At 41.2% G+C, this 27,015-nt stretch overlaps 2 protein-coding genes across 2 annotated transcripts; one reads left to right on the top strand and one right to left on the bottom strand.

The window, feature by feature from the left end:
• Positions 1-696: 696 nt before the first annotated feature.
• Positions 697-9,793, top strand: tgfb5 (transforming growth factor, beta 5). The gene is made up of 7 exons (XM_010739184.3): positions 697-2,367; positions 3,356-3,519; positions 5,011-5,143; positions 5,235-5,345; positions 6,414-6,594; positions 6,990-7,143; positions 8,515-9,793. The coding sequence occupies exons 1-7, from the start codon at positions 2,007-2,009 to the stop codon at positions 8,671-8,673; spliced, it is 1,263 nt and encodes a 420-aa protein (XP_010737486.1). The 5' UTR covers positions 697-2,006; the 3' UTR covers positions 8,674-9,793.
• A 3,099-nt stretch (positions 9,794-12,892) lies between these two features.
• On the bottom strand, positions 12,893-26,906 carry kcnk4a (potassium channel, subfamily K, member 4a). Its single transcript, XM_010739207.3, has 8 exons — positions 26,266-26,906; positions 23,473-23,624; positions 21,793-22,114; positions 19,346-19,463; positions 18,685-18,845; positions 18,011-18,197; positions 16,996-17,129; positions 12,893-16,902 (listed from the first exon to the last, which is right to left on the bottom strand). Exons 3-8 carry the CDS (start codon positions 21,979-21,981, stop codon positions 15,808-15,810), a joined length of 1,884 nt encoding a protein of 627 aa, XP_010737509.2. The 5' UTR covers positions 21,982-22,114; positions 23,473-23,624; positions 26,266-26,906; the 3' UTR covers positions 12,893-15,807.
• Positions 26,907-27,015: the final 109 nt, after the last annotated feature.

The raw sequence follows: 27,015 nt of genomic DNA, 5'->3' as shown, positions 1-27,015 counted from the left end.
CTGTGGCTGTAAAGTGAAGCCAAAAACTACAGTTCCTCAAACGTCCACTTGAGGCTGGTTACAGAACAAGTCAATCTCCATAAGCCTCCATGTTCAAATGTCCAATTTCACAGCAGAAATAAACATGTTTACAGCCTGGTAAATTAAAAATTTAGAGCATGGCCTCTTTGATCGGCAGGTAAGTGCCATTCGAGCACCCAGGCTTCATTCGGTCCACCGATGATCCACGTCCATTTTTAGATTAGCCGGCAGATGGAGCTTCAAAACATCTCTTCAGAAACCTGTGCATCCACATCACAGATATGACGTCCATTCTTTATACTGTCAGTGGCTGGGACCAGTAACTTCTTCACTTGAGTCTTGGCAACAGGTCCGAGCCAAGTCACTAAGCATAGATTAACCAAGCAAGACATAATGTGTGTTAATAACGAGTGAGCTTTAGAGATACAGGTAGGTGGACAGAACCAGGCTAACAGTTTCCCTTTGTTCCCAGTGTTTATGCTAAGCTAACCAGTTCTAAGCTACAATATTGTAGTTCTCTGTCAGAGAGTGAATAAGCATATTTCCCTAGAATCTGTAACTACTCCTTTAAGGCTGATACTCCCTCAGGGGATGTTTACCTGCTGAGAGAGGGTGGTACAAGCATTTTTGTGGAGAAGAGAAATTGCATTGTGAGTGTGTGTGTGTGAGAGAGAGAGAGGAAGATGGCTCTTGCCTACATAATCACACACTCCCTTCACTTTGGTGGCAACCCGCCCACCACCACCACCACCACCTCCTCTCCTCTCTCACATCCAGTCCCTCCCTCCACCTCCTCCTCCTCTTTCTGTCTGGAGCTCTGTGCATTTCTCACAGAGGATCCTGCAGAATAATGGAGTCACATCATGCAGCAGCAGGTCTCTGAGTGTTTTCAGCCCAGCACACATCAGGCTGGAGCTCATTTAAACTGAGGATCTGTAATTTACTGTAAAGTTTCCTCCATTTTTTTTTAATTCACAGCACAAGGACTTCTTTCATATATTTTTTCTGCGTCATGTCTTTTTACGTCGTCTGACTTTTTTCCGTGTTTTGATGTTTATATGAGGGGGATTAACGGGCCCACCATGGGGTTTCCAACATAAATCAACAGTTTCTTTCCTGCGCTTGAGTTTTTCTGTTTACCTATAACAGTGAATGGGAGGATCTCATTGGGTATATATGTATATATTTTTAAAGGTGTAACTAGATTTTCTGGAAGCGGTTATGGGCCAAGTTTTCGCTCCACAGATGGGTCTTTCGGAGGTAAAATCACGGGAACCATGCTGCTTCAGATGAAGTGAACCAGCTCAGGTTTTTTTTTTGTTTGGAGGATTTGCGACATGGGCTGAGCTCCTGTGATGACTCCTTTTCTCCTGAAAGCTGTTGAATTAAGCGAGGATGGACGACGGAAAACGGAGACGGACCCAACGTATCGGTTAGACTGCAATTAAAATATTTTCACCTTTTTTATACATATATACACACACGCGTAAAGACGCGCGCACGCACAGGCACGGGACGGCACCGGAGCTTTTGAGCGCACCAGATTGGAATTTAAGCGGCAGCCAGATTTCCACTAAATTTGAGTTTTTTACAGTGAAGTTTGGTTGTAGTGTGTTTGTAGTTGTTTCCCCTTTAAATCTGAGTTTTAATCACTTAAATGACAATGCGTCTTTAGTTCAAATATGCAGGCGCATGGATGAACAATGTTTTAAATTTACCTCAGCAGAATAAATGTAAAGTAAGCACATGTGGTTTTTCATTTTTTCCACATAAAGTGGTTTTGATTGAAATAGTTTTGGGCTTTTTTATTTTATCTTATTCATGCAGGCTTTGGGCACTTTTTAAATTTTAAACCACTTCGCATATTTCTTGGTGGTTTGGAGGCTCAGCTATAGTCAGTCCACTTGTGCCCTTTATTGTTTGAGCTGATTTCCTCCACGGCCGTTCAGGGAGTGCCTCTGTCCCCTCCGTCTCTTCACCGGACAATGTGGCTCCCCCGCCTCGCCTTGCTGCTGCTCCTGCTCCGGTTCTCCGGTGTGTTGCTGGTGGAGGGGATCAACACGTGTCAGTCCATTAACCTGGACAGACAGAAGTCCCGACGCATCGAGGCGGTCCGCGGACAAATCCTAAGTAAGCTCCGTATCCGCAGCCCGCCAGACGAGGACGATGACCCGCCGGTTGGCTCGGTGCCTCCGGAGGTCATGCTGCTCTACAACAGCACGCGGGAGCTGCTGAAGGAGCGCGCGCGTCTGGCCGAGTCCGCGTGCGACCGCGAGAGCAGCGAGGAGGACTATTACGCCAAAGAGGTGCATAGGATAGACATGCTGCCTCCACGCACCGACACAAGTGAGTCCACCTGTAATGTATGTTCCAGATTATATGAGATCATGGTCCACAACGTTTTTAAATAAATAAATGATCATGCATACTTAAGTAAAAGTATCAATATCTAAAAAGATCAGCAACCAAATTGTCCAGATAATGCTTAAACACCACTTTAATGAATCAGGTCCAGGTGTTTTTAAATCTTTACCACTTCATATATGACTGAGTAGTTCAGTTTGCACCAAAGCATCATGTTTTATCAGGTAAATCTGTTATTTTGTGTAAAAGTTAAAAAGCGTTGCCCTCTAAACAGGAGTCAAGTCCAGGGATAAAGTTTTACCAAATTGAGACTCTTAAACTGAGAGAACCTCAACCTTAGAATTTCACTTAATTATGGTATTTACACAAATAATATACCAACAATTATATATTGCATATTGCTCATCATTGCCTATTTGAACCAGAGATGCTGCTGGGAGCCACTACTGCCCATCTCCACCCTCTCATTCTTAAGTATGGGAATATGAGTACTAAGTCGAGTTATTGTAACGCTGGTTCCTTCTCTTCAGATGAAATGTCCTTATTAAAAAAAAATCTTACATTATCAACAGCTTTGAACAAGGCACTGTGCTCTTTGTACCAGCTCTGGTTGGTAAGTCGCAGGCAAAGAAGCAAAACTTGGCGTTGATGGACCTTTATTTAGGAGATTTGAAGATTAATGGTGCTGGATACTACATGATGCATAATTACATAAGTGTCTAGTTGGGAGGTGATGTTTCATACAGCATGAACACAACAATTACCCATATATTAAACATAAGACCAGGCACAACTACTCACTATGCCCAAACCTATAATTTAGCTTTGAGGCACTCATCAGCAGTAATTATGTCCGAGACAATGCATCACAGTGCCGTTTTAACCAAAAGTTATAAATACAACATTGTCAGAGAAGACATGGGATGTTGTTAGATCATTAGTCATCTATCGCATTTTTTTCTTCATCCAGATGTGGTACAGCCAGCAACTCCCAACCCTCACTACAGAGTCGTCCACTTTGACGTTAGTGGAGTTGACCTGACCAACAGCACCCTGGTCAAGGCTGAGTTCAGGATCTTCAGAGCTCCCAACCCGCAGGCCCGGGCCTCAGAGCAGAGAGTGGAGATCTATCAGGTAAACAAAGCACTGATTGGATAGGATTATCTTTTTAATCTTTTACTTCCTAATAAACCACATTTCCCACAATAGTTCACACTTCTTTAACTTCACTTTAGCACACTTGATCAACTTATAAACTCATTCCTATGGTGCAATAAACTGAGCATGAATGGTTCTTCAACTTCCCGAATCTAATGGAGGTCTAGCATTGCCACATTTCCACCAACACTACTGGGCCTGTAGCATTTTTTTTTTTAAACACTAACATGATGATCGATGTCTTTGTGTCTCTCACTTTGGTCAGTGGTTTCTTCTCGGTTAGATAAGTTGCTCAAAATCCAAATGTAACTAGTGCGTCAGAGATTTGAAACCATCAAATCTGGCAAATCAATTCCCCTAATTTAGATGTAGACCCAATTTAAGGGTTCATCTGGGACCAGGACTGTCATATGAGCAATGGGGATATATACTAGACCTTGTACACCTCCTTTATATGTGCAAGGCACAATCTACTTCATAAACTAATTTTACCAACGTAAGACAAGATATACCCTGACAGAAATGATACATGCAATGGATGTAAACACCCACTGACATCTTGGTCATGCCTGCAATATTAACCTACACTTAGTGTGGTCTTAGGTAAAACAGTAGACCCTGACTCCCTCAGCTGCCTTTTGGGAATTCCTTTTCCAACGTAACAAACACGTTTTTCAGTCACCTCCCTGCTTGCTAGGAAGCGTGCACATCCTCCCCAACTACACATAATAGATGGCTTCAGGAGATACTGCAGTGCATTAGACTGCAGAGAATAAGGCTCTGAGCACAGGCACAGGCACTGAGAGATTCCCAGAAGACCCAATAAAATCTGGCAGCCCTTTTTAGAACAGACTGACACGAAGAAATAACTGAATACAACTCCTTGGAGACTTCATGGTAGGCAGGTCGGCTGGAGTAAGCCTTGCAATAGAAAACACACTCACACACACAGTACTGTCAGTGTGTATGTTATTAATTTCTGTGCAAAAACTAATTAACTAAACTAACGAAGAGATTTGGACAGAAAACAGAAAGTCACTTCAGGTCCCAGACCAGGACCGGGAGCTGCATCCTGTCAACATCACAGACAAACCTTTGTAAAATAAAGTTTATAAAGTGTGAGTGGGAATGACATTAAAGTTAGTTTTTGTGAAGATTTCTTCTTTCAGGATTTTGGGCATTGTGCCAGCAAGACTATTATATATAACACTAAATCCTCACGAATTAAAGTTATTTATATTTTAGCTGGAGGGAGACATTTTACACCTCTCACAGAAAAATTTTAGCCCGAGGAGATGCCATTCATGTGTTATGTAAAATTTAAGGAAGATGAACTCATTGCCCCATTTACCAAAGTGGAGATTATACAATTTTCTGACAGGCAGAAGAGTAGACAGCAACATGTTGCTTGTGTTAGACTGTGCGTGTGCACGTCAGCTTTATCACTGTCTTATCTTTCTGTGTCAGCTGCTGAAGCCAGATGAAGAGAGCACCTCCACTCAACGTTACATCGACTCCCGCACCGTTCAGCCAAAGGCGAAGGGAGTCTGGATCTCTGTTGATGTCACCGAAACCATAAAGGACTGGGTGTCAGATTCAGGTTAGTCTCAAGACCAACAAATCATTTAAACTTCATCTTCATTAGCTGATCTCGATGTGTGTTTTTCTCTGACTCTTCTTTGACCTATCAGAGAATAATCTTGGCCTGAAGTTGGGCGTCCACTGTCCCTGCTGCACCTTCGTCCCATCCACCAACAACATTGTTCCCAATAAGAGCGAAGAGCTGGAGGCTCTTTTTGCAGGTTTGTTACAGTTCTTTGTGTACATATGTGCAGAGTGGATGATTAGAGCAGCGCCAAGGCTTTTAGCTAATATTAATAATAATAACTCCTTTATTTATCGTTGCATCATTTCACCTTTTAAACAATTTTTAAAAAGCCAGTGTGCCAAAAGATTTGATGAAAGTGCAATTAACCTCAGTTTTATACCGATGATCGCAGAGATTAAAAATGTATCAGGTTGGTCGTAAAAATGTCTTTGAAAGGGCATTAAAGGCACTTGTAGTAGATTTATCCTGCAGATCACAAAATGTGAACATAAAGTGGAGACTTCTTCTGAGAGGCGCCTCCAAAATGATTGATGAATCACCCATCCTACAGGAATAATGGAGAAACTGTTCTTCCACACACTGTGAAACTACTGAATGTCTGTTTTGCTTCATTTAGACCATAAATCATGGCACTTTTTTCAGGATTTACATTCACTGGAGCCAAGTTAGTTTTTTTTACTGCTTGGGAAAACTTTTGATATTGATGTAAGACAAGCGGGGGCTTGTTTGGAGCTCTTGTACTTCTAAAGGCCACGAATACCCAGCAGAAGCATAAAATTAGATACAGGCATGCTGTTGTTTCTGGCCTTGGTAACAACTGTATTATGTATGTATTTCTGTCTGTGTGCTGTTATATTTGTTCAACAACATCGTAGAAAATTGTAGAACTACAAAAACTGTTCGACTGCCTTCACAGAAAAACATCATAGTCAGTGTAAGGACTGTAGATGTGCTAGAGGAAATTCATGAACAGAATCTGTGACTGTTATAACTTTCTGGCATCCAAACTGGAGGAATTCAAACGTATTACTCAATAGTTTCCAACCTTTTTTGGCTTGTGACCCATAAAAACAAAGAAATGTTTACTCACACACCCACATCACAGGTTGCACATATCTTGAGCTGTTTAATTTGAATAGTTTTTGTGAGCCAGGCGAGGGAAAACTTTCCAATATTTCACAATAAAACAGCAAAGATTTAGAGAAATGTCCAAACCAGTTTGAGACCCACTGTATTAACTGTGACACTCCTCTCTCTGTAGGGCTGGATGATGAGAAGCTTCGTCAGATAAGAAAGCCCGGTCAGGTCAAAGGCCAGGCGGATTTCAGCACCAAGACACCTCACCTCATCCTCACCGTGCTGCCCAGTGACAGAGTGGACAACCCAGCCAAGAAGAACCGCAAGAAGAGGGCGGCCGCCACAGACACCACAACCTGCTCCCGGTAGGCCGCCAACCATGTGTCTGTGGTTATGTGTGACAGACAGCACTGACATTCTTCCAGGATTTGTAGTTTTTATAATCATGAAATCGAGTTGTGGTGGGCAGAGGATTTCAGTTTTTTTCCTCCTGACCCAGCGATCACTTTACAGACTATTGTGTGGCAAAACTAACAATATTGACCCTGTGTTTAGACTGCAGGCCAACAGGCGTGCAGGGTTTTATTTAGACTATCTAACGCTGCAGGGGAAAACTCTGGCAGCCTTACATAGTCATTACCTTGTGATGGCTGGTTCTTCAATGGTGACCCGTTGTCATTTTCCCATGACTTTGGGCTTTTGCCCCAGACTTTGCAAAGCAGGATGGGGGTTGAAAATATTTTTCTTTGTTGTGTCTCAGTGGCTCAGACCAGGGCTGCTGTCTGCGCTCGCTCTACATCGACTTCAGGCGTGACCTCAACTGGAAATGGATCCACGAGCCCAAGGGATACAAAGCCAACTTCTGTGCCGGCAACTGTCCTTACCTCTGGAGTGCCAACAACCACTATAACATGGTGAGCCGGTGTCTCCATATATCTGTAACATGAGAAATCACCAGGGCTAGGTATTGAATCGCAAACCTAAAATATCTACGCAGCATTCAAAATTTGCCTCTTTTAGACTTTTGGCAAAGTAAATTATGGTTGTGAAGTAAAGTATCAAATAAAGTTAACAGGTACTGTATTATACTCTACATTAAAATAAAAATATTTATTTTTACCACTCAGACCATAAAGTTAGATGACACGTCTTAGTCAGCGAAGAAAAAGACAAATGTGCTCTTGTTTCTCAAAGTATATTTTCCTGCAATCATCAGATTCATGACCTTTTTTTTTTATTTCTTAATAGCTTGAATGGAAACAGACAAACTTCTCAGCATGACAGCCACAGCCACATTGCATAAATAGAAATCATCTGGGATCGATTACTTATAAACAGTTGTACAGTCCAAACAAAAGGAACTTCTGATCTCACGCTCCTTTATTGTAAAACACTTTGGTTTGAACCAATCAACTTCCTTCCTGACTTCAATGTACAGAAACTTTGAAAAGTGGGTGATGTTTTTTTTAATGAGCTTTAAATGCATTGTTTGTGGCTGCTAAACACCATAGTTAGCTAAAATTGGTTAACCCCAGTGTCATAAATGGGCTGACACCTCTCAGAGGCCAGTTACAGAACATATAGGCTTACGCAACACAGCCTGTGTGTCTTGCCTGTAATATAATCTAGATGTGTAGGACTTTCACACAGATCGGACGCTTAAATTAGCTGCAGTGAGACATTTTGCAGCTGTCAACAAATGCCACTGTGGCTTTTACATGATTTGATCTGCTCAGCTCCTACGACTGATGACAGTGTTTGTCGTTCACGTTAAAGTAATCGAAAGAGAAATAAGAAGTGACAGGCCGTGGTTACAGAACATAGTAACTACTCAGCAATCAAAATCTCCTAACAGAGAGTTAGATCTTGTGTCTGTACGGTAAATATAAAGCTGCAACCATGAGTGGAGACAGAGGGAAACAGCTAGCCTGAAGTCGTATTGTTAATATAATGGTGCCGGACAAGACATAAACATTAATTATGGAGCTTTAAATGTTCTTTTGTTACATTTGGACAGACCCAGGCTAACTGTTTCCACCTGTTTGCAGTCTTTATGCTAAGCTAAGCTAACCAGGTACTGGCAGGAGGTTACTGTACAGACATGAGAATGGTGCCAATCTTCTTGTCTAACAAAATGTCTCAATAGGGTGAGGTCCTCCTTTAAAAGTGGCCTACTAACATAAGCAAACATCCCTGCAGCTGGCTGCATCCTGATTGGTCTAAAATGTACGTGACTCGCTGAGCTGTTTCGCACACTATCGTTACTGTTTCCTTTCCCTGGTCAGATCCTGCCTCTGTACAACAAGCTGAACCCTGAGGCCTCCGCCACACCTTGCTGTGTCCCTCAGGACCTGGAGCCCCTCACAATCATGTACTTCATAGGCCGCACACCACGTGTTGAGCAACTCTCCAACATGGTCGTCAAAACCTGCAAGTGCCGCTGAGTTCAGAGGAAGAGGTGAGGGAGGCAAAGAGGAGAGGAGAGCGATTACAGGACCAGAACTGCAAACTTTCGCCGTTCAGGGGGGGAGAAAATAAAAAAGACGAGAGGACAGATGGATCCTTTGTTCATTAATCTTCGCTGTTTGATCACCTTTAGCAGACTTTTTCAGATGTTATATTTTTACGCTTCCTGACTCAAATACCAGGATTTTGCTCCAATTCTTTACAGGCATGAAAATCTCATTTTTCTTGATTCTCTGGAACTTTCCGTTTGATGTAGGACACTGTAAATATGACCACATAGCTGTATTAAACCTGTACTTGGATATTAAAGGGGGTGTTGTGTGATTTTGGTCTGCGTAAAAAGGATTCTTTTTTATCAGGATTTTGATTCCACCCGTCGTACTCCTGCGGCAGCGAGCTAGACATGTGCTTGTTTGCTTTAGGTTTGAAGGTGTTGATAGGGAGGAGGTGGTGTGGAAAAGGAGTGCAGACTGAGATCCTCAGGGCGAGGGAGGCAAGGGAGCAGATATAAAAGAGAGAGGGAGAGAGAGAGAGAGAGAGAGTAGCTGTGTCCAGGCACAGGGCTCTGCCAGCTCTCTGCGGTCCCGGGCTGAAATCTGCCCGGCGTAAACAGGATGTGAAAGATTTCCAGACACCGACCCGACCACTCACGGAACGCTAGATTTAAACGCTCCCCTCATCTCCTCTGTCTCCCTCTCTCTCTCTCTCCCTCTGTGTTGCTCGAGGTTCTGGGATTTGTGGTGGGAGGAGAGAGGGAGAGAAAAGAGAGGCTTTGAAAATGAGACGTGGGATGATAGGGCTGTATTTGGAACGGCTACAAGTTTGGAAGGTGGTATTTTGCAGCCTTAGCAAATTTGTAACTATCTGGGTCTGGCTCAAACATTTCAGTAATCGCACTCTCATGCTCATTTTCTGAATGTGCATTTATTATCTCATTGTAAAAAAAAGCTGTCAACTCATTGGGATTCCTGTGCTATGACTATATTTTGTCATATCTGTGTCTTGCCATCACACACACACACACACACATATAGACACACTACACCCAAGTATCCACATTGACCATTTTTGATAGAATGTCTAAGTGCTGAAAATAAAAAACATCCCCAGGGCTCATTTTAAATATAGGCTCTCTGGTATGCCCGTGGTTTGTGTGTGTGTGTGTGTGTGTGAGAGAGAGAGAGAGACTTAAAGCGAGTGTGTGTTTGGCTAGTGAGGTCATGCATGAAAGCATTTTATTTAAGATTTTTTATTGTGATGGTGACAGGGGGGTGTTCTCTCGGTGACCCATCTGAAAGTGTGACGGATTTATGTTTGTTTTTTTGTGTTTTATTTTATTTAGAGATGTGTGTATATGTGTGTGTGTGTGTGTGTGTGTGTGTGTGTGTTTTGACAATAAAGATTTGGTTAGAAGAAAAAAAAGTAGTCCAGTCTGACAAACATAGCTATTACAACAACATCCGGTCCGATGTATTAACAGAGTCAGTGGTTTTCATACATTTGTAGTATAGTTTATACTATTTATAGTTATAGCTGTACAAAATACTTGACTCTGATTGGCTGGTAAGTGAGTGGGAGGGAAATGTTTTTCTATTCTGTATTCTTTATTTTTCTTTCAACTATATTCTCAATATCGTGTCCATAAGTCACGCCTTTCTGGAAAGGAGTGGGTGAGATTTTAGACATGAAAGCTGATTTCTCGTTTACCTTTCATACCTTGGAAATAATTTTAAAGGAGATGTCTACAACAATATCCTCAACGTTGCTTAACCTGAAAACGCAGAACTCTCCTGGATAACTAACAGACCATACAGATTTATGTTAGGACCATAGACAGTATAAAATATAGACGTCGTACCCGTGACATAACCCACAGGTTTCTAAAGAGACGTGAAAAGATTGCGGCCGTTCTGGCCGCCACTGTCTTGGCAGTTGCACCTCTGCCGCCTCCTGGCTAATCTAAAAATGCACAAAGATGTAGATGGTGGGTGGGTTGAATGACTGGGTGCTTAAACAAGCCATCTGTCACGATACCCACCTGTCAATCAAAACGTCAGTGCTGTAAATTATGCATAACTTTAAGCCTTGATATAATTTGAATGAGTGAGTTAAAAAAAATTCTGACTCAGTACAGTTGTCGTAAACTTTGAAATTAGCTACAGAGACCAAAACTGTTTTTTGTACCAGGCTGTAAACATGTTTATCTCTGCTGTTTGAAGTAGGACACTAACATGGGGGCTTATGAAGGCTGGCCCGTTCTGTAGCCAGCCTCAAGTGGATGTTTGAGAAACTGCAGTTTTTTCACTGCCAACTGTTTGGCTGCATTGGCTTCACTTCACAGCCACAGCAGCTGCCGCTTGGTCAGGACTACCAATTATTTCAACTTTGTTTCCGATGTATCGTGTTCTATCTGTTGTCATACCTTTGTCTCGTCAGGACACACCAGATACAAACACCTGTACTTACCTGTCCTTATGTGTTTATGTCCAGTTGTTCACGCCTGGCTTTGTTTTGTTAGATTCTTAAAGGGCCAGTTCACAATTACAAAAACAAAACAAACAAACCTCACAATCAAAACTCATTATTCAGTTTATATTGGGTTAGAGGCAGAAATATTGTATGAATGTGAATAAAACCAAATATTTCTGCATAGTTAGATGCCCCTACAGGTACATGTTTTTGTTGTTGTTGGACCTTTAATATCCAGAACTGGAGATCCACTCGTCTTCACCAAAGAGGTTTTTATCCGAGCTACTTCTGCTGTTAAAATAGCTTAAAGAGATACAAACTGTTCTCCAGCCGTTGCAGTAAAATTGTTTTTTCTAAGCCGCAGTGAGAATGCAGCCTCACTATGTGTGTGTGTTTGTAGGGGTGCTAGTGCTCGAGCTGTGGCGAGGCTCCCTCCCCCTGAGTAAACTAGCCCCAGCATCTGTTAGTCTTTTCCACTTAACTACCCCTTGCTATATCCAACCTGTACTTATCCCACGGTAGAGCGCCTTGCTCTGTCTCACACTGGGTCCCACTGTCCTTGAAGAGGGGAAGTCTGCTATGGAGATCGACCCCCGCTCACACACACACCTCTCTCCATAAACTATGTTTGTACCTTTTGACCTTCGGAGGGAGTGTACACATAGAGCCTAAAGAGCACCCATACATACCTACATATCCGGCTTGTATAGTCTCCATATAGTAAGATATGTCATGATTCACTCACTCACCCTTCACAGACTGACCAAAACTGCAAGACAGTCTTTGATAATGTCTGTAAAATGTTTTGAGGATGACGTAAAGAAATTGCACCTCATGGTCTGCGTCAAATATAACCCGTATTAAGGTTTGGACAAGACTTTATTTGTTGCAACTAGATCGGAATTGTTCCTATTTATTTCTAGCAGTTAAATAAAAAAGCTCTCAGGGCAACAGGACGGTGTAAACATAAAATAAATAAAAGTTATACAAGCAGCAGAACAGTAATGAGACACAGGAGTAAACAGAAGATACCAATCTGTGGCCTCGGCATTATTGAAGCCATATTCTTTAAGCATTCAAACTTGGACAAGCAGAGCTGTACTTGAGGCCCGACTGGGACAAAGCTGCTGAACTCACAGAGGCCCAGCTGTTCCCTTTTTAAACAGACGAGGGCGACATCTCTATGATTACTTTCTCATGGCAGCCTGATTCAATTTGAGGCAAAGGGTGACATTAAACAGATTAATATATCTGTAGAGCTATAGCATAGGCAACTGTGGAAGAGATATCAAATGAAAAAAAGAGTGTTCACACATCTATGTCATTGCTCTCCTTGATAAAACTAATTTTTGCAACATTTATCTTAAGTTAAAAAAAAACACACATTTCCAACTTATTTCTCACTTATATCTATTTTTTCTTTACTGTAAAACATTAAGAAATATTAATTTTAAATGGTACATCCTGTATTCCTACAAGATGAGGCAAAGATCTGTTTGTGCCAAGTTGAGATCTGTTATTTTAACACTCAGTGTTTAACCTGGATGTCAGGGTGGGAGAGGAAAAGCAGATTTGTTCAGTGTGATAGCTCGAGTTTCTTTTTGTTTGTCCGTTTTACTGGGAACAACGGAAATGTTTTGCTTTCAACAGGGTTATGAACAAAGACCGAGTTCACTATTCACATATGAAACAATTCAGTTACTGAGAAGAAAAAGAACTTTATGAAACTTGAACCATTTATTTACTTTATTCTGATGTTCAGGGCACAATTTGGTTTGTAGACGTTCATACATACGTACATCATGTTTTTGTATAGTTGTTATTGGAAGACATCTTAATGTTTGATGCAAAGTTGTTCTTGTTCTTGTATTTGGCATGATACAGATTAAAAAACAAACATTCCTTACATTTGGCATTGAGTTTGAATAAGGTTGTATATTTAACACTGAGATTTATAATTGACATTTGGCTTTAATACCTAAATTAACAAAACAAATACATTTATTCAAAATGAGGATTTTAGTAAGCCCTTATTCGACAGGCATTTACAGATATTTGACAGGAGGAAATAGATATGACAATGTTTGCAAATCTTACTCAAAATCTAGTAAATTAGTGACTTTAAAAAGTTTATTTTTGAGGATAAATGTGGCACAAATGAACTAATCTGAGTGTGTTACACTTTACACAACCTGTGCCACGCAGTCTGAAAGACAAATTAGAGTCTAAGGCCACATATTTAGTCTGAAACTGATGAAGACTTGAGTCATCAGTGAGGTGCAATTCAAACGCCCTGACTCTCCACCTTCTTTCCTCCATAAGTCAGGAGTCTGATGTTATTGCTGATGGTGGTCAGCACACCGGTAAAGTGCCATGTGAACGTCTCTCTCCTTCCAACCTTCTGTCAACAAATGACAAAATATGCGGGAGCCTGAATATTGAGTGTGGATTCAGTCAGTTTCTTATTTTGGCGCTGGTGGAGGGCATAATGCCACGATAGCCTCTTGTCATAGTTCCTGATCCTGAGTAAGCAGGAACTTAATGTTTATCCCACATCCACTGAGAACTGAGTTCATTCAGGACTTTCAGAGTTCACAATCAGGTCATTACACATCCCCTACTCTCCAGCTGTGTTGTACAGTCTGTACTATATACTAATATATTTTGTTTAGGACACTTTAACATCAAACTTTTTAAACATTACAAAGAGATTTTTTTTTAAATTTAATCTTAACTGTACTTTCATTGTTTGCCAGCTACACATTGAGCCTCTACCCTAAAAACGGTTTTATAGTAAGAACAGTAACCCTTTTTGTGAGCGAGTTACAATGAGTAAATTGTATGAAATTTGGACACAGATGCAGTTTTGTATCACTCATCACTTTAAATCACATTTAAAGGCGCTCTGTGGAGTTTTCTTGTAAACAACGTTTCTGTTTACATTCACTATTACTTACCAAAACACACTGTGGGAATGCCTGAGGTCTAACAAACGTGTTGAATGCATTTCCTGCCTCAAAAACATTTTTTAAAGCAGATGTTTCTTTAATGTCTGAAACCAGCATTGTTTACTTGTATTCTTATTTTGCGCTGTCTTTGTTGGCACTTTACTGTTTTTCTTGACATGCTTCCACCGCATCCTGGTCAAAAACTCCACATGGAAAGGTGTGTACACAAGTCGAACAACCTGCAGTTTATTTAGGTGGCAAACGGTTAGAGTCTTTAAAAATAATACACTAACAAACAGTATCAGCCAAGAAGGAAAATGGTCACAAGCAGAATCCTGCCAACAGTGACTTAAAGACGCTTGATAGTATAGTTGGTAAACACCACAAACTTAAAAATAACCTCAGCGTTGCTTTAATAGCCCTGTGAGGACTTATATTATACAATATAAGTCCTTATACAAGGCGAGCACACAGAGACACTTTGCATGGTGTAAGGAGCTCACGAAGCAGTAGACAGGGCTGATTTTTAAAAACATTCAAGAGCAGCTCCATGAACCAGCAGATCACAGAGCCTTTAGTGGCAGCAGTGAAACCACCTGCTTCATCCCTCAAACAGCTGGACGCCTTAAAAAAAGTGTTGTACTAGGACTTGTAGGACTATGAGCGTGTTAGGAAGAGGACTGACACCGGTCTGAGGGTGAATGATGGCCCTGTCGTGCTTTGGTACTGTTGTACTGTACTGTTGTTGTGGTTCAGATTCTCACTGTAGGGTTTTCCAGAGGGATTTATTTTAGCTGAAGCGGTAAGCCACCCAGATCCAGACGCCCTTTTTTCTTGTTTTGTGATTTGTGACATCCTAAATGAGTCACACACACATTTGTTTTGTAAAATACCACCTCAAGTCTCTTCCTCTGTTCTTTTTGCCTTTTAATGTCACAAGTTTTTTTTTTCATGTTGTTTGCGACGAGGCAGCCTTCCTCAGCTATAAAACGCTCACAAAGCCTCACAAAGGTGCTTAAATATGAGATTTACTGTTAAATACGTCTGTCAAGAATCAACTGAGCTCAGATCAGATCAACAAAGTAGATAATTATGTGTAATGATGAATAATGATGTGACTCATAGTCTCTTTAAATCAGTGAAACTTCCAGGTGTGGTCGATTTTTAAAGAAAACCTGATCTCATTTAAAATTGCTCGCTTTAGGTTTAATTTAAAAATCACATTTTAGGAGCAACCTGGTGAGCTCCTAGTGAGTCAGTTTAATTTTCATTTGAGTCAGTTTAGTCCAGACTAAAATATTAAACATCTACTGCGTGGCTTGCAGTGGCGTGGTGAATACACTCTGAATGAAAAGTGTGCATCAGCTGGATTAAGTGTACTGTGTGTTAGTACACAACTTGTCTACACCTGTGGGTGTGTGAACGTGCACTTAATTACTCAAGACTGCAAATGTGTGTATTGGGACACATAATCCTTGACTTTTCACCTAGGGCCACCTAGTTAAACGAAGACAGTGAACATGGTGAATATTATACCTGCTAAACATTAGACTGCGAGATGAAGCAACATTTGTGGGCTGACTTTGAGGATAAACATCAAAAAAATATCCTGAAACACCTGCTACATTCATGGCATGTGGTATATACAGAATATGTTGTAAGCTTTGGCGTGAACGTGTCTTGATTTTGTGCCTGTCAGAGTGTCGGAGCTGAATCTGTGTGGTTCTCTGATGGGGGCCGGTCTGAATGAGAAGAGTCTGGAGGTGGTGTAGGAGGATTTGAAGGCGGCTGCATGTCACAGCTGGGCCTCCTCACCTGCATGGGGCTCAACCTGTGTGACAGCTGCCTCCTCATGCTCTTCCTCTTGGGTTTTCGTGGTCGTCTCCTTCTCTCCTCGCTGGCTGCTGGCTGGGCACGGTCACTAAGAGTGTCTGAGGACTCGTCGATGTACGCCAGGTTCTCTCCAAAGAAATCCAACAACTGGCAGCTGGCTGAGGAGGCGCTGTGGAGGGGAGGGGAGGGTAGGAGGATTGGGTTGCGAGAAGGAATAACAAAATGGGGAATAGGGGAGGAGCGAGGGAGCAAACAAGGAGCAGGTGGATGTTTGTGGCTATTGTTTGCTACAGATCTATATTTCTCTGCTACAATCAGTTTTTCCTCTGGTGCTGTGGTTATGCCTGCAGCTCCTCCCTCCTCCATGCTGCTGACTGTACGACACGGCTGGAACCTGTGGAGCGCCAAGCAGGACGAGGAGGCCGAGGAGACGTCTGACCTGGAGTCAAAAGGAGACTCAGATCCAGAGACGGATCCTTCCTGTAAGGCTGCACCTGGTGAGTCCAGCTCTGAGGTGGAGTGGGCCACAGGGAGGGAGAATGAGCGGGCCATCCGGTGAGGAAACGACCTGCCCTCCACGTGTCGAACCACAACAGGGTCAACCCTCAATCCAGTCCCCACTCTAGGGACCGTTTCACTTTCAGCAGCAATGACCCGTTGCCTTGATTTGGCTGCCACTGCCCTCTCAAGAGACGACTGGGCCTCCAGCTGGCTCATAGAGATGGAGAGGCCGGCCCAGCGGTTCGGCAGGTGTCCATTCTCAGATCCTCCTCGAACCCAGTGTGCTAGAGTGCCCTGGGCTCCCCGACGGATGCGACGACGCTCACTGCGTTTCCAGCGCCGGCGCTGCAGGAGGAAAGGGTCATTGAACTCCAGAGGGTTTGGGATGCGGAAGTCCATGGACATATTCTGGATGTTCTGGGTCCAATCTGTAGCGTGGGCCCTCAACTCCTCCATCTGAGAGTCAGAGAGAAACAGAAAAGATGAACCTCTAAACCAGATTAAGTGCAGCTCCTCCTCTCTTAGTGTTTAGGACCATAAATCACTCACCTCAGCGCGGGTCCTCTTAGACAGCACCCTTAGCCAGTTGCCTATCATGGTGAGGATGGAAGCAAAGTAGGCCATACCAAACACTATCCACAACCACACCAGAGGTTTGAAGAACATGCCCTCCCGACCACCACCTGGACACAGAGAAAGTGGACATATGAGGGTGGTGTTCCACCGATCCCCACAGAGATAGTCTTCTCTTTTCTGTTACCACCCCATAATGGTAAGAGGTCTTGTACAGAAGAGTCCTGGAACAGGTGGGGAGACAGCTTCTTCTTCAAATGAAGGCTTTAAACACAGGTGGCCTGGATGCAGGGCTGCTCCATCCACTAGACCAGTAGCTCACAACCTTTGTTACCTCGTCTGACTAGCAGTGCACAACCCAAAGATTTATAATGGTATGACCAAGAAAAGCAAAGCTGGAACCAGTAAACATTGGGCGGACCTTTCTCAAAAATAAAAAGTACTAAAAATTATTAAAAGTATGCGATGCAGCACTGTACTACACCAAATTTGTTGCATCGATTCAATCATACATTCATACGCTCATAAACCCATGAAGTTCCTTGGCAATCAGATGTCATATTTAGTTACTGGGTTTGTTACAAAGGGGCTGTTTCTTCTTTTTCAAAGCCTGTTGGTCTCTATAGTCATTTCTCCTGGTAGTTAGAACATATCATGATAGGTTATAAAGCTTACACACCGTAAGAAACTAACTATTTGAAAACTGATATTGGCAATACATTAGCTCTGTAAATTTGTTTCCACACTCCACCCCAAGAAAATCCTGTGCTGAGCAAAGAGCACACAGAGCGTTGTCTGTAATGTGAATAAAACAAAGTAATGTGTCGAATCGGAACGATTTAATGCCCGAAGAGATAATATCATACAGTATTTCATAAGAAGAAAGACACAAGAAAAGTTTTGTTGAGCAGAATATTACATTTCTTGTTTCCTACCTTACACCTTTGTTCTTACATAACGTTTAAAATAAAGCCTGTTTGTATGTCAGTACCTGGTACGTAGTCTCCAAAGCCAACAGTGGTGAGAGTGATGACCACAAAGTAGAGAGACTCCAGAAACGACCAGTCCTCCATTTTTTGAAACACGACCGTTGGCACGGCGAGGAAGATCAGACAACCAATCAGGATGGAGAGAACAGCTGAGATCACTCGCACGGTGGTCGGCCTGACCTTACGTTTCTGAGAGAGAGAAAGAAAACAACAAATACAGCATCAGAATGAATGACAATGAAGACGTGAGAGTGAAATGATAGTTATAAAACCAAAGTTAGGAGTCAAAGTTAATACACTGATCATAGCAATTTTAAAATCAAAATGTCAGATTTTTGTACATGCAATTGATGTGCTCATAATATCTCCTTCAGTTAATGCTGTGTGATGATGCTTATGTGACTTTTGCAGAAGCAGCCTACTTGTAGTCACTTTATTTATTATTCCTTCCTTTAAAACAACAAAGCAAACTAAGAATCTCTTCTTTTATAACGACAGGAATTTACATTTACACTAATATTGTTATGTTCTCAACTTGAAAAAAATAATAAAAAAATCACACAGAACTAAATTATTCACTGCTGAGATGGCAGTAACAAGTAAGTCTGAGCCTTGTAGGTTTGAAGGTGTAATTCTGACACTGGTTTGGTTCCTGGGCAGGACAGACCATTCTCACCAGGAACAGGGTCTCAATCTTGGCCACAGCTCTCCGCAGCACTGTACCCATGTGGTCACCCACTCCAGCGAGCAGTATACCAAACATGGGGATGCCCACCAGGGCGTAACACACGCAGAACAACTGGCCGTAGCACGTCCGAGGAGACAGGTTCCCAAAACCTGTTAAAAAATTGAAAGATCAGCTATTTATGTACATTAATTTAAAAATAAGTTATTTTAATTCATAACATATACAGTAGCTATGCCTCTGTGGACTAACATGAAGTATAGTTCACTAGATGAGCGGTATGCTTCATTCTTGAGCTCATGAAGATTATTTTTCAACCAAAGAAATCAGTTTTTGCCTCCAGGTCAGCCCTGCCACTTTGTTGTGTTGTTATAAATAAATCTCAAGTCTGCAGTATGAAACTGTCCCTCATCTGCGACGACAAACCAAAAACAAAATTACAGAGCTCATCTATTGGAAATCCATGTGAGACCAAAATATGTTTTTAAAAGGACAGATATATTTTTGGACATTTTGGGATTAAATAAATTGCTATGGATCAAGAGTGACCCTTCTGCACTTAACAGTCAAACAAGTATACAAGTATCTTTCCCTCTTAAAAGAGCATTTTGTAGTTGTAGGATGAACCTGAAGGTGAGCCCCCCCCACCTACCTATGGTGGTAATGATGGTACCACAGAAGAAGAAAGCAGAGGCCAGGTCCCAGCGGCTGGTGAAGTTTGCAGGAAGGCTGTTCACGTCCAGCCCTGCCTCCACCGCAGACACCACTCCCTGCAGGGAAGGGATGTAATTTATTTAACTGTAAATGTACCCTTCAACACAGATCTGTACACAATAGGAGCCAGCGTATTTATTTCACAGCAAGAAAATAAAACAATTTGCATTTTCTAAAGAGTTCTAAAGAGACGCTGATGTTTTGTCAGACATCAAGTCAAAAGACACTGCTTTAATCCTTAATAATATGTTCTAGAAAATTATGCCTTTGTTTGTGGAAAACTTTAATATGAAAATTAACAAGTGACTATATCTGTCAAATAAATGTTGTGAAGTAAACAGTATAAAGTAAAGTGCTGCAAAATTGAACCTAAGTACAACAATTAAGAAAATGTTTATACTTATGACATAACAGCCTCCATGTGGTGAAAATACAATTTGAAGTGTTGTCGACTGGGCCTCCAGCTGGATCATGGAGATGGAGAGGCCAGCCCAGCTAAGATGCAGTGCAGCAATAAGGATTTTGTCACTCCTGTTTCTTTGTCTTACTTCTAGTTAAAGATTTGGAACTACAGCTCCCATAATGCTTTGTGGAACGTAAACTATAACTAGATAATGTTGCCATAGATTCAGGAAATTAGCTGTGAGCCACAACTTAAGGCCTGTTTTTTAGCCTATAGTTGTTAACGTTTTGTGTAGAGTATGCTGAATACGAAACTATTACAACACAAATAATAAGAATGTACATTATCCCGGTCAAACTAAACTGTTGGTCCCCTGATGTCTTGGACACGTGTATTAAATGGTTAGAGGGTGAACTATAATTGACTTTGGACCCCTCAGGTCAGGACTATCATCCTCCTGACCGGAGGGGTCCAAAGTCAATTAAAGTCACTGTTTAGGTAACAACAATAAAGTTCTTTATCTTTATCTTGGAGAAAAATGGACGCGCCCTCGGTACATGTATGAATAAAGGAGGTCTTATCTTGGAGAGACTGACTTAGATAACCAGAGGAAAGGCAGCAGAATATGAAAATTGTAGAAACCTTCTTGGATAATCTTTAAATTGCTGTGTGTTGATGTATGCTGAGTGTTTGTGTCCCAAAGATGTCCAGACAACAGTTACTGCATGATTTTGATTTTGGAGCATTTTTCTTCTATGATTTCTGAGCAGATGACAGTGCACCAACAACGCACAGTGGAAATAATGATACCCTGGCAAGTGTAAATCACACTGAATGCAAAAACCTCGCCTGTCAAGTTGAATCAGAAACAGCAAAAACAGAAAAACAAAAGAAATACTGTGATTCTGTGCGTTAAAGCTGTTGCTCATAATACCTTCCTATCGACTATGCAGTAGTGTTCCTCGTTTGACCCCAGTCTGGTTTGACTGGTGTCAAAATACATAGTGTATGAATTATGATCCAATACTCAACTCAATACCAACTCATTAACACCAAGCATGACCCATATTCCTATACTTTAGGGTCAGTAAACCTCATTTATATGAAATTATATCTATTCTTTTGTTCTTAAAAAATCTAAAATTCTGAATAACTTTGACTATAGTTAATATATTAGGAATATTAGGTTGATTGATTACCACAGTCTGGTATATGTCAAAGTTTAGTAAGAAAATTGTTTTGAAAGCATATACTTTTTTTTTTTTATGGTGACACATAATGACACCTCCGGGGTTTCACCTTGTTAGTCAACTCAATACCAATCCTTATTCTTGGAATTCATGGTCAATAAACCACTAATTTTGGAATTAAATACTGTAAACTAAATGATGAATTATTATGGATGTCAAATATTAGCCAGAACATCCCCAGCTCAGAAAAAAAAACATTTTGATATTGAAGAGTGAACATTTATATCCCAAAAACTAGAAAAGATTTCAGAATAAATCCATATCATTTTAATCCAATTTAATGCACTTCCCCTGATTCCATGCTGGGTGGATCTAGAGAGATATTGTGCACCTGTGTGTTTGTGTGCATGTGTGTGTGCATGTATGTGTGCGTTATATGTGCTGTGTGTGTGTGTGTGTGTGTGTTTGTGTGTGTGTGTGTGTGTGTGTGTGTGTGTGTGTGTGTGTTTGTGTGTGTGTGTGTGTGTGTGTGTGTGTTAGCACAGTGTAACCCAATGACCCTTCTGGGGAAGAACTCAAGTGTTCAAGTGTTCAATCAAATACCCCAAATTGAGCGAAAGTGGTCAAAATTGATTTTATGTGGAGCTACCATACCAAGGAACCGTCCATGTTATTTTGGTGAAATTAGATGGAAAAATACCATATTTATGAGATAAGCAACATTGAAATGGGTTCAAAAATGACCCCAAGACATTCTGAGGGTGTTTATGTTAAAAGTGTGTCCGATGTTACCTTCACAAGTTTGTGGAAGTCCAGCTCGGTGACACAGGACTTATTAACGAGGAAGCTGTGTTTGGTAGCGATCAGGTTTGTGTACGCCAAACTTTCATCGGGGGCCTCCAGGGTGCGGAAAACAAGTGCTCCCATCACTAGGTACAGCATGACCCCTGTTAGCAGGGCCAAGAGGGTGGTGCACCGCATTTTCTCCCTGTTGACCCCCCCACCCCTCCAGGGTTAGGGTTCAGAGCTCAGAAGCCAGGATCTGGTTGGTTGGGCTCTCAGTCAGGATACAAGGCACAGCTGGCCATAAACAGGAAGTTCCTTTAGAGAGGCACTGTATGTGTGAGAGCATGGTAATGTGTAAACAAGCAACACAAGTGTTCTTGGAAGGCTGACAGACATTAACAACTTAACTTTATTTATACATGAGTGCGTCAAACCAAAGAGCCGGTCAGGAAAAGTGAGAAGTTAAGAGCTGGCTAAAATAAGTACACTTAATATTTTCATTATGATATGCTGCAGTGACGGTGCAATAAAGATAAAGATGTTACATAAAATCTGTCATAAAATGTTTAGACGAACCAGCTGTATACATTATGAGTTACATTGAGTGCTACAACCTTAAAAGGATGGATCTGTCTTAAAATGGCACTTAGATGGTTATTTGAACATTAAAACATTAATTAGTCGCTGTAATCATCTATTACTCCTAATGTGACTCCAATTAAGAAATTGTTGTAAGAAGCTGTTTAAGGCTTCCTTATTCGTCTTGATTTAGTTTAATCAAGTGGGACTTTCCGGACTTACACTAATTTTAGTACAAAGTAATTTTCATGAATGAGGACTGTGGATTTTGAGATGATGGGACAAAACAGGCATTTGTCTGTACAACACAAAGCACAAAGAGTGTTCTGTCTGTGAAAGTGAGAAAATGAGTCATCCTCAGAGGGACAAATATGATGAGAGACAGTAGACCTGCTTGCTGAACCACCGTGACACTACACTAAACCACCTGGAGTGGCTGTGGCACAGCAGGTAGAGCGGGTTGTCCTCTAATCTCAAGGTTGGTCAAGACACTGAACCACCAAATTGCTCCTGATGGTTAGGCTTAGGCACCTTACATGGTAGCTCGCCGCCAATAGGGTTTGAGGGTGTGTGAATAGGCAAATTGTAAAAAGCTTTGGATAAAAACACACTATACTACTAAGTTATTTCACATCTTAGACGAGAGAAAAGATTTAAAGAAGGATGAGATACCCAGACTTTCAGTCCTGTCTATGCTTCGAGCTTCAAAAACACTGCATCCTAAATACCCCATAATGCAATTTAACCGATGACAATTTGGTCAGAGGAGCTTACAGAGGTCTAGTAGGCTCACTTCTTTCCGACTTTTGTTTCCTCTGTCACACTGACGTACTTAGTGACGCTACTAAAGTTGAGACCTGTTTAACTTGGAGTGTGTCTGCAATCATTACAAAAACAAAAGCATAAAAAAAAGTTAATTTCTTTTACAATCTAATAACTGGAAATAATGTGCAGCGTGTTCGTGATCACAGCCAAATGGAGCAATTTTGTAATATTAAAAGGGACTATTCACGTGTGAATGAGCATAACTAAATATAATATATTTTATGATAACTTTTATACTGTATAAAGAAAGCTTTATATCTGAGAGGAAGATAAAGACAGTACCTTAAATCACTGATGTCAGGAGCTCATCCCATGTTAAAGCTCCACGAATCAGGTGACGGAGAACTCCTTCTTCCTGTTCTTCTCTCTGGTCGTGTCTTCAGTGTTCAGGAGGATTGTGCGTCCATTTCTTTTTCCTTCAATCCATTTGAAGACTTAAGTGTGACAAAACACATGTATGGTATTGGCAAGTGTTCTCATTGCAGGCTTTGTCATAATAACTGGGGAGGGACTGAAACACACCAGGCCGTCCTGCCAACCTGCTCTCACAGATGATTAGACTCTGCCAAAAGTCCAAACATACATCTTGACATTAATCGAAAACATGTTTATCGCTTATCTTCATTTGGCTTCTAATGTTTTCTTTGAACTGTGTTTACCTTTGAGATAGACACACACGCACACACTCACACACACACACACAGGACTGGGATTTAGGAGCTTCTTGCTCTGGGTCAGCTGGTCCTGGTCGTCTCCAAACGGACCTTGACAATGTTCTGAGATTTCCCAGAGTCTGGCTGACTGTTAGCATTCTGCGCTAATGGACTGTTGGCTTTGGTTTGTACGGACAGCCTCGCTCTCTGCCCCTGGCTTTAACACTGTCAGACATTATTAGTTATCACTGTCTAAACCAGCGTTGGCATATTTTGATATTTTGCTAAGATAGTGAGTGAGGGCGGCTTAGAAAAGAGCAGGACTGTGGGTGATGGCTGGTGATCTAATCTTAAGTTAAACAGTGGGGCAGGTGGGGAAATAAATCATGAGGAGAGCTGTTTGAAAAGAAGAACGAGGCTGAGAGAAGATGTACATGAGTCGTTCTTGGGTCAAGTCAAGTCAAGTTTGTGATCCTGACAACGGCGAGTCACCTCCACTAATAAATGTGCTTTGTTTATCATTATTTCACTTGGAGGTTTGAGAATCATTATCTTCATCTGTTGTAGGGGAAAGTTTCCCCATCGCTCACTTTAAATCATTCTCAACACGTGTATGATTTGTGACATCATAAATATTTTGGAGGTTCAATACGCAACTTACATAAATCTGATGTGAAAACAAGAATCCTCTTGTGCACATTTACAGTGTCACAACCAAGCGGCAATCATTGAAGTGAAGCAAATGTGGAAGTTCCAAAAACTGCAGTTCAAACGTCCATTCGAGGCTGGCTACAGAATCAGTCTTTATAAGCCCCCATGTTCAAATGTCCAACTTCACAGCAGAAATAAACATGTTTACAGCCTGGTACAAAAAATTGTTTTGGTCTCTATAGCTAATTTTGATGTTTATGACAACTGTACTGAGTCTGAATTTTTATATAACTCATCTATTCAAATTATATTAAAGCTTAAAGTTATACAGAATTAACAGTGTGGGTGCTTTGATTGACAAGTGTGTGCTGTTACAGATGGCTTGTTTGAGCACCTAGGCATCATTAAGCCTGCCTCAGGTCCACCAACGTGATACATCTTTGCTGATTTTTATATTAGCCAGGAGGCGGAAGAAGCAGAACTAACATGGCCGAGTCGCCAGACTTTTTACTTCAAAATGAGAAAGATATGGGTGACGTCACAGAGAGGCTGTTCATTCTTTTTACTGTAAGTGGTCACAACAGACATCTTGTGTCATGTAGGTACTTAATTAACATTTAATATTTGTATATTCACATTTTAAATGAGGAAGAAGAAAGGGTTGTCATTTTAAGAGCTTTTAACAAGCTAAAAAAACAAACAAAGCACAGTATTTTAGTTAAGGCGTAGTAGGGAATGTTTAATATTGTTTTATTACCTTAAAAATTACTTTTCACAATCTCACAAAAGTGAATTCAAAACATGATTTTGAATTTAATGACTTAGTCTGATACAGAAACTGACATATACTTCTGTTTGGGATCCCAGCTCTAAAACATGCTTAAATATGATTTTTGAAAGCTCTGATTGGTGTTGTCGATACCTTTTACACAGCACCAACCATCATTTGTTTTGTTCATACGCCTAACACGGACTTAATCCTCTTTGGAGAACATTTGTTACTCTGGTCAGATCAATAAGGTCAGACGCAAAGAAAGGTTCACATTGTTGCTTCTTTTATTTTACATCTACACATAAAGCAGTAAGATCTACGAGACTCTGTGACTGTGAACTTGACAGTCAGCCACAGCTGGAGAGACTAAGATTTTGTTCCAGCTCTTCATCTGTGCCGACAAACCTCCAGGGGATGGATATGACCGTTTGTGGGTGAGGATGTAGTATCTACTGAACAATTTACAGTGCTGGGAGAAAACAAAAAGGCCCCTTTAGATGTTAATTACCCCCCAAAGAATTTGTCTGTTTTATAAGTTAGTCAACACTGACGTCAAAGGGAGATCACATGTTCTTTAGTTTCATGCTCTGGGAAAGAAGAATCCAAAAGAATGATAGGACTGTTTAAGGTACATAAAGACAAATCTGATGACCTTTTTACTTTGACAGAAACAGGAGAAAAGCTTATCAGGTGCTGCAGTTGCAGAAACACAGATCTAGATTTTGCATTTTAATTACTGTGTTGTCAGCAGTGGCAGGGAATTGATAATCTCTTTTTTAAAATCAGTGTGACAGTCTGCTACTATACTTGGTAATCTACATTTAAAAGAAAAGAAAGGCCCAACACACATACAAACTGAACCTAAAACCATATGGCATGCATGATAAAAATACACATTTCTGCTTATGAAGGTAAAACAACAAATTCTGGCTTCCCTAAAAAAAAATAGTCATAACTCTCAATAGCCCCCTTTAAAAAATATATTTTTGCATGTCTTACCTTCAGTTTGGAGAAATGCTGCTATCCAAGTTTGTCCTGTGCAACATGTGCCGTTCTTTCACGATTCAGCACTCGGCGAGGACTTCTCGGTGTGTGTGTGTTGTCAAAGTGCATGTGTGCATGTGTGTTTTCTCCTTGGAAGGTGTTTCCCCATTCTCGTGACCCTACATCACTGTGACAGAGGAGAGCAGATCGTAAGACGAGGAGGAGGAGAAGAAGAAAAAGAAGGGGGAGGAGGAAGAGCATTACTGCGAGTGTGATTAAGTGCCGTCACTGCAGAGGAAGAGCAGAGGGCCTGGAGTTTCCTGAGCTGGACGTGGGGGGGCTTAGCTCTCTAAATCCTCGCTTTTCCAACCTCTGTCTTTTTGGGAAGTAAAAAGAGACACTTGTTTTTTCAAGGTCAGAGTTATGGTCCACACAATTTCTCTTGCACTTGAAATCATGCATCATGAAATGAAACAGACTCCAAAGTTGAAAAGCCAAACTTTTCAATCGACTCTTTAATTTTCTTTGATCCGAGACTGCTCCTTTAAAGCTTTTAGCACCATCTCAACAATGTGTTCATGACCAAGAGGCAAAGGGAGAAGACTTTGGTAATTGCGGAAATACTTGTGTGATTAAACCAAGATATTCTACTTAAACACTTAGAGGCTCTCTTCATTGAACCGTGACACTCATTTAGACTTAATTGTACACCAGCAGTTTAAAAAAAACAAAAAAAAACCCTCCTCGCAAACAGCTGACAGCGGA

This window comes from Larimichthys crocea, chromosome I, assembly GCF_000972845.2.
Source record: "Larimichthys crocea isolate SSNF chromosome I, L_crocea_2.0, whole genome shotgun sequence".
NCBI lineage: Eukaryota > Metazoa > Chordata > Actinopteri > Sciaenidae > Larimichthys > Larimichthys crocea.
Note: the sequence above shows the minus strand (reverse complement) of the source record. Positions and strands in the feature narration are given on the sequence as shown.